General features: G+C 38.5%; 1 protein-coding gene across 1 annotated transcript; it reads left to right on the plus strand.

The window, feature by feature from the left end:
• Nucleotides 1-5,350: 5,350 nt before the first annotated feature.
• On the plus strand, nucleotides 5,351-6,828 carry LOC113766734 (putative nuclease HARBI1). Its single transcript, XM_027310891.1, has 3 exons — nucleotides 5,351-5,887; nucleotides 5,979-6,210; nucleotides 6,380-6,828. Exons 1-3 carry the CDS (start codon nucleotides 5,351-5,353, stop codon nucleotides 6,826-6,828), a joined length of 1,218 nt encoding a protein of 405 aa, XP_027166692.1.
• Nucleotides 6,829-12,350: the final 5,522 nt, after the last annotated feature.

Consider the following 12,350-nt stretch of genomic DNA (forward strand, 5'->3'; position numbering starts at 1 on the left):
TCTGTTTTCAAACTCGGACCGGACCGGCCGGTCGAACCGTGAACCAGCCAGGTAGCCGGTCCGAGTCACATTAAAAAACCGGAAATTTCAAAACCCGTCAAAGCCGGTCAAAAACCGGGTTTGACCGGGAAAAAACCGGTTTTTCCGGTTCAACAGTAATTTTTTTTAAAAAAAATTCAAACTTTTTAATATTATGTTTTGACCCCCTAAATTGTTAAAACTTATTGATATACCTCAAATATTTGATACTTTATAAATATTGTCCTAAAATTTGATGTTATTTTTCAATTAAATTCATAATTTTAATTCTAAACTTGTTAATATTTATTAAATAATATAAATTGCTACTTGATTGTTCTAATTTCTTTGTATTTTCTTGTTAAATATATTTGAAACATCAAATATATATGGATATACCTTTATTAATATCAATATATTATTAGATATTATATATATAATATTTTAATTTTTAAATAATTTTTATTTATGACGTCATCCGGTTCGACCCCTATCGACCCCCGGTCGAACCCATTGACCCCTGACCTCGGCCGAGTCGCTATCCGGTCCGGTTCTGAAAACATAGGCTGTGTTTGGTTCGATTGTTTTTGGCAAAAACTGTGGCTGTAGTCAAAATACAATTTCAGTCAACCAACTTTTTTTTAAATGCTACAGTCCCGGTCCTGGTACACGGCGCCGTTTAGGAGCCAAAATGACAAAACAAGTTTTGAGGTGTATTGTCCTTTCGTTCCTCCTCGTTATTTTCTGAGTTAAACTGTATCGAGCAACTACGAGGCTCCTCTTCACTTTCCTCTTCTAAGCAGCATCAACAGTAGAGCAGACACTTGAATGTTCAAATCACCGGTTCTACCCCAGCTGATCTGCTTGTAATGCTGCTGTCATCGTCGCCGCAAGTGAACAGTTAGCTGGTCCCTCCACAATTTGCAACTTATCTGCAGCATAACATCGGGAGAAGGAAGCTGAACCTCCGCTGCACCTCGGACAGGGGAGGTAGTGGAATTGCCCAGAAAATCATTCGAAGCTGCTTGCTGAAGAGCTTTCTTCCCTTATTTCCAAGTCGCGGCCAAGGAGTCTCACCGCCGTTGCTCAGCTGTTGCTTCGTCGAGGTGAGTTTGTACTGTTGAGCTAATTGGGGCCTTAATTCGTACGAATTAGGGCTACAGTAATTAATGAATGTGGTTGCTGTTTAATCCTATTCTCTGAAAAATCAGCGGGCGATAGTATATGGTAGAGACAGAGGATCAATTAAGAAAATGTGGATTTGCCTTGTTTGGACTGACATTCATGCTTCTTCACTTAACTTCTTTATATTGTGCGGCATTCCATTTTTCATTATTGGCTTGTTTTGGTTCGCCATCTCATCTTAGCAACTCACAATTGGAGCTTCACCGTTATCTTGCCTTCGTGATAATTCCCGCATGTGTCCAGAGTATGCTAAATTAATTGTTAGCAAGAGGGAAATGGTACACAGTGGCACCATATTAGCTGATAAACGTGCTTGGCTGCTTTAAATTGTTCGGCATGCATAGGAGAGTTTTTTTAATAAGCTCATGGTATACGTGTACCCTGTTAATGGGAAGAATATTGATACTATGAAGTGGATTAGATGTTTGATCGATTGCTGTTGTTGTCGGCTGAAATTGATCAGTTTTTCTGCCACATGAATCTGTAGGTGGGGTGTTGTATCTACATTTACATTTCGGATAAGGAATTTGATTAATTGGTTGTACTTATTAAGCACCAGTGCTATTTTCCTTGGACTATTGCAATTCGATTACTGAAATATTCGTCCCTAGCGTCATGTGACTGGCATGCATTTATTTGGTCGTTGCTGTTGGGTTTGATCTTATTGGATGTTCTTGTGATCGGACTTGAGGCAATGCCATTCTGGTACCTGCAATTTTATTAGTTGGCACGTGGTATATTTTAATTTGTCCTACCGTGATTGTTTATAATTTATGCATTGAAGCTGCTGTTGCGTTTTTCAATGAATGACAACCTGTAGAGAGGGGTATATTTTTCTGCTTTAAGTGTGATGCTGTTTTGGTCCTATGTATATGATTCGTTGCATATTATAATCTGATATGAACTTCGCTAAATGGGTTGAACTGTTATTTTGGCTTCACACATAAAATTGGATGATAGTTCATATACAGTTTATGCGTTTGGCCTGCTAATAGCATTTTAGTGGTACCTTGTACATATTTTTAGGATTGTGATGCCCCCTGTGACTCGGAGTGCTTCGAAGGGTAAGGCCCAACTATTGTGACAATTAATTATTAAAAATTCTGATCAGAAACAGCTGTAGTGCTCGGCTTTTAACATCCTTATTTACAGCTTTGCAAACGACTAGGGGTGCTAACCGTTGTTCTTTATATTCGGGTACGGGAGAAAACGATTTGCGTCTTTGTATAACAAACTACTTCAAGGTGAGTTATAACTGACTAGGTGAAAAATTTCTGTAGATGCTGTCCCAATATTGGCTTAGATTGTATCTAATTTCCCGTTTACGGCGACCCTAAGCCTGTTTTCTGGTTTTGACTTTCCTAAAGAAAACAAAGATGCCCAAACCAAAAGCTCCTAAGGAACGTATCAATTTCACGCCGAAGATGGAAACTGCCATTGCTGAACAGCTTCTGAACATGCATAGGAATGGGGAAATATCATCACAGACCATCGGGAGCCACGTTGTCCCTCAGATTACTAGGATGCTCGCTGAGACTTTCGGGGTTTCATTCCCCCGCGATACTATTCGGTCGAAGTACTATGCGCTTCAGAACTTAACTAGGCTTTACATTTCGTTCAAGAAGCGTGGCACTGGTATGGGCTGGGACTCAACCAACTTCACCTTCATGATGGATGATGAGCGATGGAGTCATCTACTTCAGGTATAATACTTAGTCCTATCCTTTAGCTTATACGCTGTTATCGTTATATATTTTGTTTTATAAGCTTGGTTTATAGAATTTTGGTAGGTTTTTTGACCATTATTAGTTGTATGTATTGTTCAGCTGTGGAATTTGTATTGTTTATTTGTAAAAGTTGTTTGTTCCTAACAGCTGTTGTGTTAAATTGTTAATTGGGCTTTTGCTTATTTTTAAAACCTGTTTTCTTCTTTTGTAGGTCAACCAGGGATACAATAGATTTAGGAACCGGTGTTGTCTGGTCTTCCATTTGCTTGAAGAAGTCTTCATGAATCAGGGGGCTACTGGGGATTTTAGCGCCGGCTTTGGAGTATCGCCCCTGAATTCGGGCGATGAATTGGAAATGGAACACGCTGCGAACAGAGGTAGGGGCAAGGGGGTTGTGGATGTCGATTCATCAGATGGAGGAGATGCCGTTCCTGTGACTCGGAAAGGGAAAGAGAAGGTTAAGAAGGGCAAAGGAAAGCGCAAATCGGGGGACATGTCAACTGAGTCATTCTTCCAACCGTCCTCCCCCCAATTCCAGAAATACGTTCGGGTTTTAGACAGCATCGAGACACGATTGAGCGGTAAAGGGAGCTCTGGGATCTCCGGTTCGGTCTCTTCTCCTGCTAAGAGCCAAAAGGCTCCAGTTGATGAAGACGAGGAGCTGGTGGCTGCTTTGGCCACTTTGAGCAGTCTGAATTTGGACCGAAGTGTGCGCTTCCAGATGGCTGATCTGCTAAGGAATCGGCATGAGCGTCTCATTTGGTTCTTATGCGCGGACGACGAGGACCGCCTTGCCTTTGTCAGACATCGAGGCTTCCTCCCCCCCCTTAGCATCTCGTTCAATCCAGCCCAAAACTATTGCAGCAGCCTTCGTCTTAGTTTTTCCCATGGCTTAAATGGATTTGATCTATTCGTTTGGATTTATGTACTTGGAGTTGACATTGGCCTGTGTTATTCATTTCTTTACTGTACCGTGGACCCAATTTAGTTTTTTTTTTCTTGTGAGATGAAGTTGAGGTTACAAAAATTTCGGATAATTTATTTGGTTGCGTTTATAAATGTTGGTTGAATTGTTTACTATATATTATTTGTTGGGAATGGTGCAAGGATTTTCATTTTGTGTGACAGGAGTTGCCGCTACATTTTTTCCATTATGCCGATGGTCATCTTTGTTTGTATATTTTTTAACATTTGGAGCTGGTTCAGGTTATTTCTGAATACCATCTGCATGTTCAGGGACCATCGTGTGTTAAATAATTTGAGTGTGCTTCTCAATATTGGTTGCAGTAGTGCTTCTCAGTATTGGTTGTTAGGAAATAGTGCAATGCCGTATATATTGGGGAGCCATGTTCCTAAATTAATTTTATTGGCATCATTTAATATGTATTCTTTGGATTTTTGTGTTCTCACATTCACACCGGGGCCTGTTATCATTTTATCCTTGTGCCATTCAGGGAATATTTACATAATTTACTTGTGCTGGGGATAGCAATATTGGCTGATGTTCACTAAATATCAATTGTGGCCCCGTAAAAGTGCAATGGCTAATATTTTGTGTACTCATAGTTGCCATATAAATTTTTTGGTTTTCGAGTTTTCTAGTATTAATTACTCACAGTTATTTTCTCAGATAGCTAGGTTAATGTCTGCTAATTTAAACTCCTTATAATATTTGAACTTGTTTGCTACACACTATACAATATTTACTTATTCAACTCGTGAGTCTTTATATGAAATGGTTGAACTTGTTTAATTATTTCACCTGTGTACAAGGATAGTTGACATTTTTTTTTCCATTATATTATTGGCATTCCCCAAATGTGCCTGTGAGTGTTTATAATTATTAAGTGAACTTATATACTTGGATAAACTTGTTACGAGATTTACTTATTGCACTTTTGACACTTTGTAATAAATGGTTGAACTTGTTTAATTATTTCACTTGTTTAATCTATGATTAAGAATATTTCAGGTTATTTTAGGCATAGGGTCCTCAATATTTTTTTCTTCATATTGAGGATATTGCTATTAATTTATTTGCGAGTGTTTATAATAATGGGTTGAACTTATTTAGTAGAATTTGTTGGGGATTTCACCAATTGACTGAATTGGTTTACATGGATATCAACCTTTAAATGAGGTTGTGAGTTAACATACGAGGAATTATGTGCTTATTTCCTCTTTTAGTATTCATAGTTACACCGTTTTTGCATTATACAATTGGATATCAACCTAATGTTTTCGTGTTATTACACATATATAATGCTTGGATGTTTGTTTATTTATAATTATTTCATGGAATTTGTATCAATTGAGGTTATTAAATAATTGATAATATTTCACTTGTACTACTAGAATAGGGTTTAATGTTCTTCAATCACTTGGCCAATTTCAGAGTTCAAAGTTGTTGCTGTGCGAAGATGGACAACGATGGGCACATTCAAGGAGGTCAACTGGATGACGAGCTAGATGATGAGGAGCTCGACAACATCCTTATGTACGTCGTATTATTGGGTTTCATGTTCTTTTTCCAGGATACACATCAGCAGGTCCCAAGAAGACGAAGAGTACGAGATAGCGCTCTGTCAGGGAGAGATTATGTGCTTGAGATTATTAACGGACATGAAGACCGAATTATTCAGAATATGCGCTTGGATGTTCCTCAATTCCTTTTGTTGTGCGATTTATTGCTTAATCGGGGTTACTGGCATGCATATCCTTCTCAAAGAGTGGGGGTACATGAATCCGTTGCTTTAACCCTAATGTGCCTGAGCCATGATGAGCGGCACCGGGTGTTAGCCGAGCGGTTCCAGCACTCAACGGAGACGATTGATCGACACGTTCGTCGTGTCTTACGAGCTTTGGTTCGGCTAGGTCGTGATCTCGTTAGGCCAAGAAACGTCGATGACACGCATCCTCGGATCTTGAACAATGGTTTGCTCATGCCGTGGTTCCGAGTATGTATCTCATTTTTAGTTGGACATGCACTTTCATGTAGGTTTCTGCGAGCATGTGAAACTTATAGCCAAACTTATTTCACTTATATAGGATTGTGTGGGAGCTTTAGATGGGACCCACGTATCCGCTTGGTGCAGAGCAGAGGTAAGAGAGAGGTTCAGAAATCGGCATGGCGACTTATCCCAGAATATACTTGCTGCTTGCGATCATGATATGCGGTTTGTCTTTGTTCGGGTCGGCTGGGAGGGTAGTGCTCATGATGCCAGAATTCTCCAAGAGACCTTGCTTGATCCGGGCTCAGGATTTCCAATGCCACCGCAAGGTAATTTAATTGAAATGCCTTTTTAGAATATATCTGGTAACGAATTACTTTTATAATACAAGGCAGTAGGAAACAGTCTCTTTTGTATTTGACAGATTATTTACAGCATTTGTTTCCGTAATAAATGAGTAGGGGCTATAACATGAAACCTATGTCATTAAATCAACAGGAAAATATTATGCAGTAGATGCTGCCTACAGAAATATGCCGGGGTTTATGGCTCCGTTTAGGGGTGCACGGGGCACACCTCATGAGCGAGCAGCTAAAGCGCTGTTCAATAGGCGACATGCATCAGTTAGGAATATTATTGAGCGTACATTTGGAGTTCTTAAGAAGCGATTTCCAATACTCAAAGGTCCAATGCAGAACTACCTGATAGCAACGCAAAATAATATTGTGCTTGCATGTTGTGCTCTTCACAATTTTATGCGCGATTATGTGCCGAATGATGAGTACTTCAATGAAGAAGCGATAAATGGTGCCTTTGCAGATGCACACATAGCAGGGGAACAAGTGCAGATGGGTCAACCTATCGATATGTCGCAGCAGGGCATAGATAACTGGAATGAAGATCGGCGGGCAATGGCGGCGCACATGTATGTGAATGCTAATAACTAGACTCTAGTGCTTGGCCTAGGACCAAAAGTGTGTTAAATCAGCTTCCGATTTGTACTTAAATGTTTAACTCACGTTCCTGGTGAATGAGGGATTACTTTTAATTTGGCTCCAGTTAATTGTGTTATTGCTTGTCCAGGGATTTGCACCTTTGTATTATATTTGCGGACTCATACTTTGCTCTACAACCTCAGTAAGTAATCAGTTTGCCGGTTTAGTTCAGGGGAGTTTGTGAATGGTGACGTACGAATAAGTCATGACCGAGTTAAGTTCTAGGCACATTTTTTACAGTGCAAAATTTGGTTGAAACTTTGCCAACTACTTTAGGAAATTGCAGGAGGGGACATAATTTAATGGCCATTATTTTGCAAAGATAGCGAACGTATTGGCCAATTACACATTTGGACCCTTAGATCCCCTGTTTTGGGGGTGTTACACATAAACTAGTTTTTGAAATACAATAAAAATTTTTAAAAAGTTGAACTTGTAAAAGGTAATCAAAAAATTAATTTTATTTTTTTAAAAAAATTTTCAAGCATGTATCTCAAAATATTTTCTAAAAACTTTTCTATTCTTAAATATTTCAAAATATTTTCCAACACCCAATCCAAAATATGCTCTAAAAACTCTGCTACAGTAAAGTTTTATTTTAAAAAATTCCCACAGAAACAGCTAATCCAAACGAAGCTGTTTTTCAAAAACAGCTCAATCCAAACGCATGTGTTTTTCAAAAAATAAGAGTTTTTCAAAAACAACAATCCAAACGACAATGCGTGTTTTTTAAAAACTGCTACAGTATTGTTTTTCAAAAACACCCCCAAAAACAGGGAATCCAAACGCAGCCATAGGTTTTGACCTTCACCCTTCGGCAAGTTGAAAAGCTTGAAGTCTTACTTGTGGGACCGGCAGTGTCACGTTTCAAAGAATTTTGAAAAAGGCAGACACAACGGTCGCGAAAGGTTTGCACTATGAGCGTCCGTACACTAGTTGTTGGAGAACAGTTGAGAGATTTACCACAAGACCTGACCCCACATGTGTCTTTTCTTGTTTCCACCAATGAAGCTATAGGGATAAAAAAGGAAACTAAAGTGGAACAAGCACGAGTATAAACCAGCCTATTCAAATTGAACATCTTGACTTTTCTCTCTCTCTTTAAGAGCACTTTTCCCCAGTGTTTTCAGAACCGGACCGGCCAGTGAGTAGGAGAAGGGACCAGTTCGCAGTTTGACCGGCTCAACCTGTCCGACCGTCTAGTTCACTGGTTCACTGTTTTATTTTTATTTTTTGGCATGCAACTTCAGTTAACATCTTTCTTTCCAGAAACAGTTGACTGCCTACGGCTACAAGCTTAAACTTTGAAGGTTGATGTCCAAGAATATGGTACAGGCTATTGTCAAGCCCAACTCGATAATGATGCAATTCAAATTTGAGATGAGTCTAAATGAGACTTCAGAGGAATGTGGAACCTTCTTGAAGTAGTACTAAAAAATATCCAGCTCAATATCCTCTATCAGAAGAATCTAGAATTTGTATTTTCAAATTTGATATCCAGCCAGATACCAAATTTGTGTTTTCATTTCGGCCATTTGACTTTCTCACTCGGTCCATATTCATTGGAAAGAAAAAAAGAAAAAAAATTCTCCATATTCATATTTTTTGTCCACTAGAAAATTGTTATTAGCTCCCAATTATTTATCAATATTCCATTTTTTTATACTTATCTACCAGTCAGTTAGGTAACAATATCCTTATTCAATCTTACTACCTACGATATTGTTTTGAGATTGTAATTGAAATTAAAATTTTTAAATATTTTGTTTATTCACACAAATAAAAAAAAATCAAGGAGTTATGATGTATGGTACGAATGTGTACAATGTAATTATAAATATTTTTAAAATAATAATCATTTATCAATTTTTTCCCTAAATACTTGTCTACAATGTCAATTGAGCAAGAATATCCCTACTCAATCTTTCTATCTATTATTGCATTTCAACCACTATTTTATTGTGAGATTGTAACTGAAATTAAAAGTCTGAGTATTTTTATTTATTTTCACAAATTAAAAAAATCAAGGGGATTACATTAATAATCAGGGGGAGTGCATTAACAAACATTGATATACTAACAATGTATTTATGATGTAAAGCACAAGTTTTTCTGATGTAATTAAAAATTTTTAAAATAATAACTTATCTAAACAAATCAATTTAGTTACCAAATTAGACCTTGTTTGGATTGTCATTATTTTAATTTTTTTTATTTTTTCACAAATCTATTTCTTGATTATTTTTATTCTACACACATTAAATCGTGGTCGTACATTTTTCTACAAAAATTAAAAAAATAATTTGAAAAAGCTATTTTATTAAAGGATTTTTCTAACGGTTGTCCTAACACATTTAATATTCACCTAATTTATTTTATATCTATACATATATACTAACAATTATTATTATATTTGCATTTATATATTTTTTATATTTAATCTTACCTACCTTTCTTTACATTTATTCATTGAGGAGAAGCTGCTGAACTGAAGCAAACAAAGAAATAAGTTTGATGTGTCTTGGGGTATTTTTGGTTTTTCACTTAATAAGTTAAGTAAATATCTACACAAAACAGTCTTGTCCGCTGGCTATGGTTCAATGGTAAGGGCTCCTTATAACAAACGCAAGGTCTGGTGTTTGATTCTTGGTGGCCACAATTTGGAAATTAATTTTGAAAAGTTTCAAAAACCGCCAGTTCACGGTCTAAGCGGTTTTTCACGGTTCGTCCGAGTCATCCGGGTTTTAGCGATTTTTCATTACTCTCCGGCTTTAGCACTAGACCAGACCGGTGACATGTCCGGTTCGTGTTCTAACCGGTCGAACCGGACGGTCCGGTCCAGTTTTGAAAACATTGCTTTTCTCTCCAATGGTGGCGGTTCAAAACTTTTCAAATCCCAAAAGTTCAAATCCTGGCAAAAAGCACAAAGAACCAATTCCATCCACAAATCCATACATGATCCCCACAGCTTTCTAGATCGGACAAAATAAATGTATGTTAGTTGCTGAAGGAGCTACCACGGTGTCGTCTGCATTAACTCCAAAAGGATCGGCAACTGAAGAGGCGTTACAAGTATGTAATGGAAGGGAGTAGCACCTGAGATAGTGGGTCAGCACTTCACAGGCATAGAACCATCCATCTCAAGGCTTGATTCTCTTTTTTACTTTTCCAACTTTCTTAAAATACATGCTTTTCTTTTTGTTAGTTCTACTATTTGTCCTCTATTTCCGTTGTCACCTAGGTAAGCATTTACCTAGCTGAAATAAGCAGTTTTACTTTTAATCTACACTAGCTTGGCTAGTTCTCCTTCATTGTCAGGGTAGAATTGGGATCCTTTCTATATCTCAGTCCATTACTATGGCAGAAGAACTGTATGAGATAATGCAGAAATTTGCCTTAAATACCCAAGAGTGCACCATAACTGACCTGGACTTTGTTGACTCTAGTATCAGTAGGCAGGAATGTCAACTAAGCTTGTTGGGCAAAATCCGGGGAGAGAAACTAGTTAACTTCACCGGACTAAAAAACTTTGTCAGTATTGCTTGGGGTTACCCAAAAGACCTGAAAGTCACAGAGTTAGGACCAAACCTCTATCAATTCTTGATTCCTGAAGGGGAAACTCGAGAGAGAATTATGAACGGAGGCCTATGGATCTTGGACAACCAACTGATAGTTTTGAGCAAATGGTATGAAGGGATTGAGGATGACCCAAATGCCTTCAGATTGACCCTATTGTGGATGCAAATATGAACCTACCAGTTCATTGGTTATCAAAAGAAATAGGGAAGAAGATTGGTAAAATAGTGTTTAGGGGGTGAAAGAAGCTATCATTCCCCAAATAGGTGGGAAGGAAGGAAGACACCTGAAGGTGCAAGTTGTGGTTGATACCTTTCGGCCACTACCTAGGGGCACTACTATCAAGATGAGTGACTCTATGAAGTGGATTAAATTTAGGTATGAGAGATGCCCAGATTTCTGCTATGCTTGTGGAATCATTGGCCATAGTGAGAAGGGATGCACAACAGGCGTCTTAGTGGGGAAGGGGCAACAAGAGAACCAGTATGGACCTTAGATGAGAGTAAACTATGGCAAAGGTTCCCTACAAAAGGACAGTAATAGATACAAATCCCCTTCCAACAGAGTACACTGAGGTTTGGAAAATGGGGAACTAGTTCGTAAGGAGCTAAGTCAGGAAGAAGTGGTAAATATCCCAAAGGATCAAATGGGAACTGAGGAAGTTAGGGATAGAAACAGGGTGGCTGCCTTCAAAGAAGAGGTAACAAAGCTTCTGCAATCCAAAAAGGAAGAGACGAACTAGGTACCACCAACACCCAACAGTAAGATGCCAGAGACGTGTAACACACAGGTTAGCACAGCATTGGTAGCGTCAATAGAAGAGAAACCAGAGGAAGGTAAAGAAGAAGGAAAAAATCTAATTATGACCATGGAGGTAGAGAGAGTTGAGAGGAGTGCGGAACCTAATCCTCACAAGGAGGATTTGGAGATGATGGACCCACAGTCATTGGGGAAAGAACAGACATCAATAGAATTCACTCAGGAGACGGATAAACATAAGAGTATCAATGAGATAATACAGATTAGGATATTTGATAAGTGCATGGAAAATAGCCAACAAGGAACAAGACAGCCTCAGGACTTGAAGGTCAGAAGGACAATAAGAACATCAAGAGGAAAAGGCAGGAGAGCATTGAAACAGATAGATGGAAACAGCATGACCCAACCAGTTCTGAGCAAATGAAAGTTAAGTCTGATTGATGAAGAAATGCCAGAAGTGGATAAAATTGTGCATGAGCCAAAGAGGAACAAAATTGACAGCCCCAGAGGGGTGAGTGAAAGACAAGCAGAGGGGGTGGGAACCAGCCTTAACTGGGTCCCTAAAAGTCAATGAGAGTGATGGTGTGGAATTGACAAGGTGCTAGGAGTCCCTTGACAATTTCCCATCTGAAGGAGTATAAAAAACTCCTCTCCCCAAACTTGATGTTTTTAAGTGAGATGAAAAATAGATTAAGGTATATGGAAAAAAACCCTAAACTATGATTGCTACTATGTGGTAGAAGCAATGGATAAAGTAGGAGGAATAGCACTGTATTGGAATTCTGATATAAAAATATTGTAAGTGCAACACACTTCCTTCACTATGGAAGCTCAGATTGAGAACCAAGAAAGCAAGTGCACTTGGTGGCTAATTGGCATTTGTGCAAACTGTAATGATGCTATAAGGAAAGCACAATGGACAGTAGTGAACAGAAGAAGGCAGCTATGGGGAAACAACTGGTTGTTGGCTAGGGATTTCAATGATATAACCTCTAATTTTGAAAAATGGGGAGGAAGATGTAGAGCTGAATGGAGCTTCACTGATTTCAGGAATTTCATAAATGCCAACCAACTGGTGGACTTGAGATTTGAGGGGCAGCCGTGGACTTGGTGCAACAATTGGGAAAATGAAGGAGAAA

Source organism: Coffea eugenioides, chromosome 3 (genome assembly GCF_003713205.1).
Source record: "Coffea eugenioides isolate CCC68of chromosome 3, Ceug_1.0, whole genome shotgun sequence".
NCBI classification, from domain to species: Eukaryota; Viridiplantae; Streptophyta; class Magnoliopsida; order Gentianales; family Rubiaceae; genus Coffea; species Coffea eugenioides.

What these genes read in the sequence shown, in the direction of transcription:
- LOC113766734 (XM_027310891.1), top strand. Translation starts at nt 5,351, where the DNA reads ATGGACAACGATGGGCACATTCAAGGAGGTCAACTGGATGACGAGCTA. An exon ending in TGCTCATGCCGTGGTTCCGA is followed by an intron (nt 5,888 to 5,978) that starts GTATGTATCTCA and finishes TCACTTATATAG; the next exon opens with GATTGTGTGGGAGCTTTAGA. An exon ending in ATTTCCAATGCCACCGCAAG is followed by an intron (nt 6,211 to 6,379) that starts GTAATTTAATTG and finishes TTAAATCAACAG; the next exon opens with GAAAATATTATGCAGTAGAT.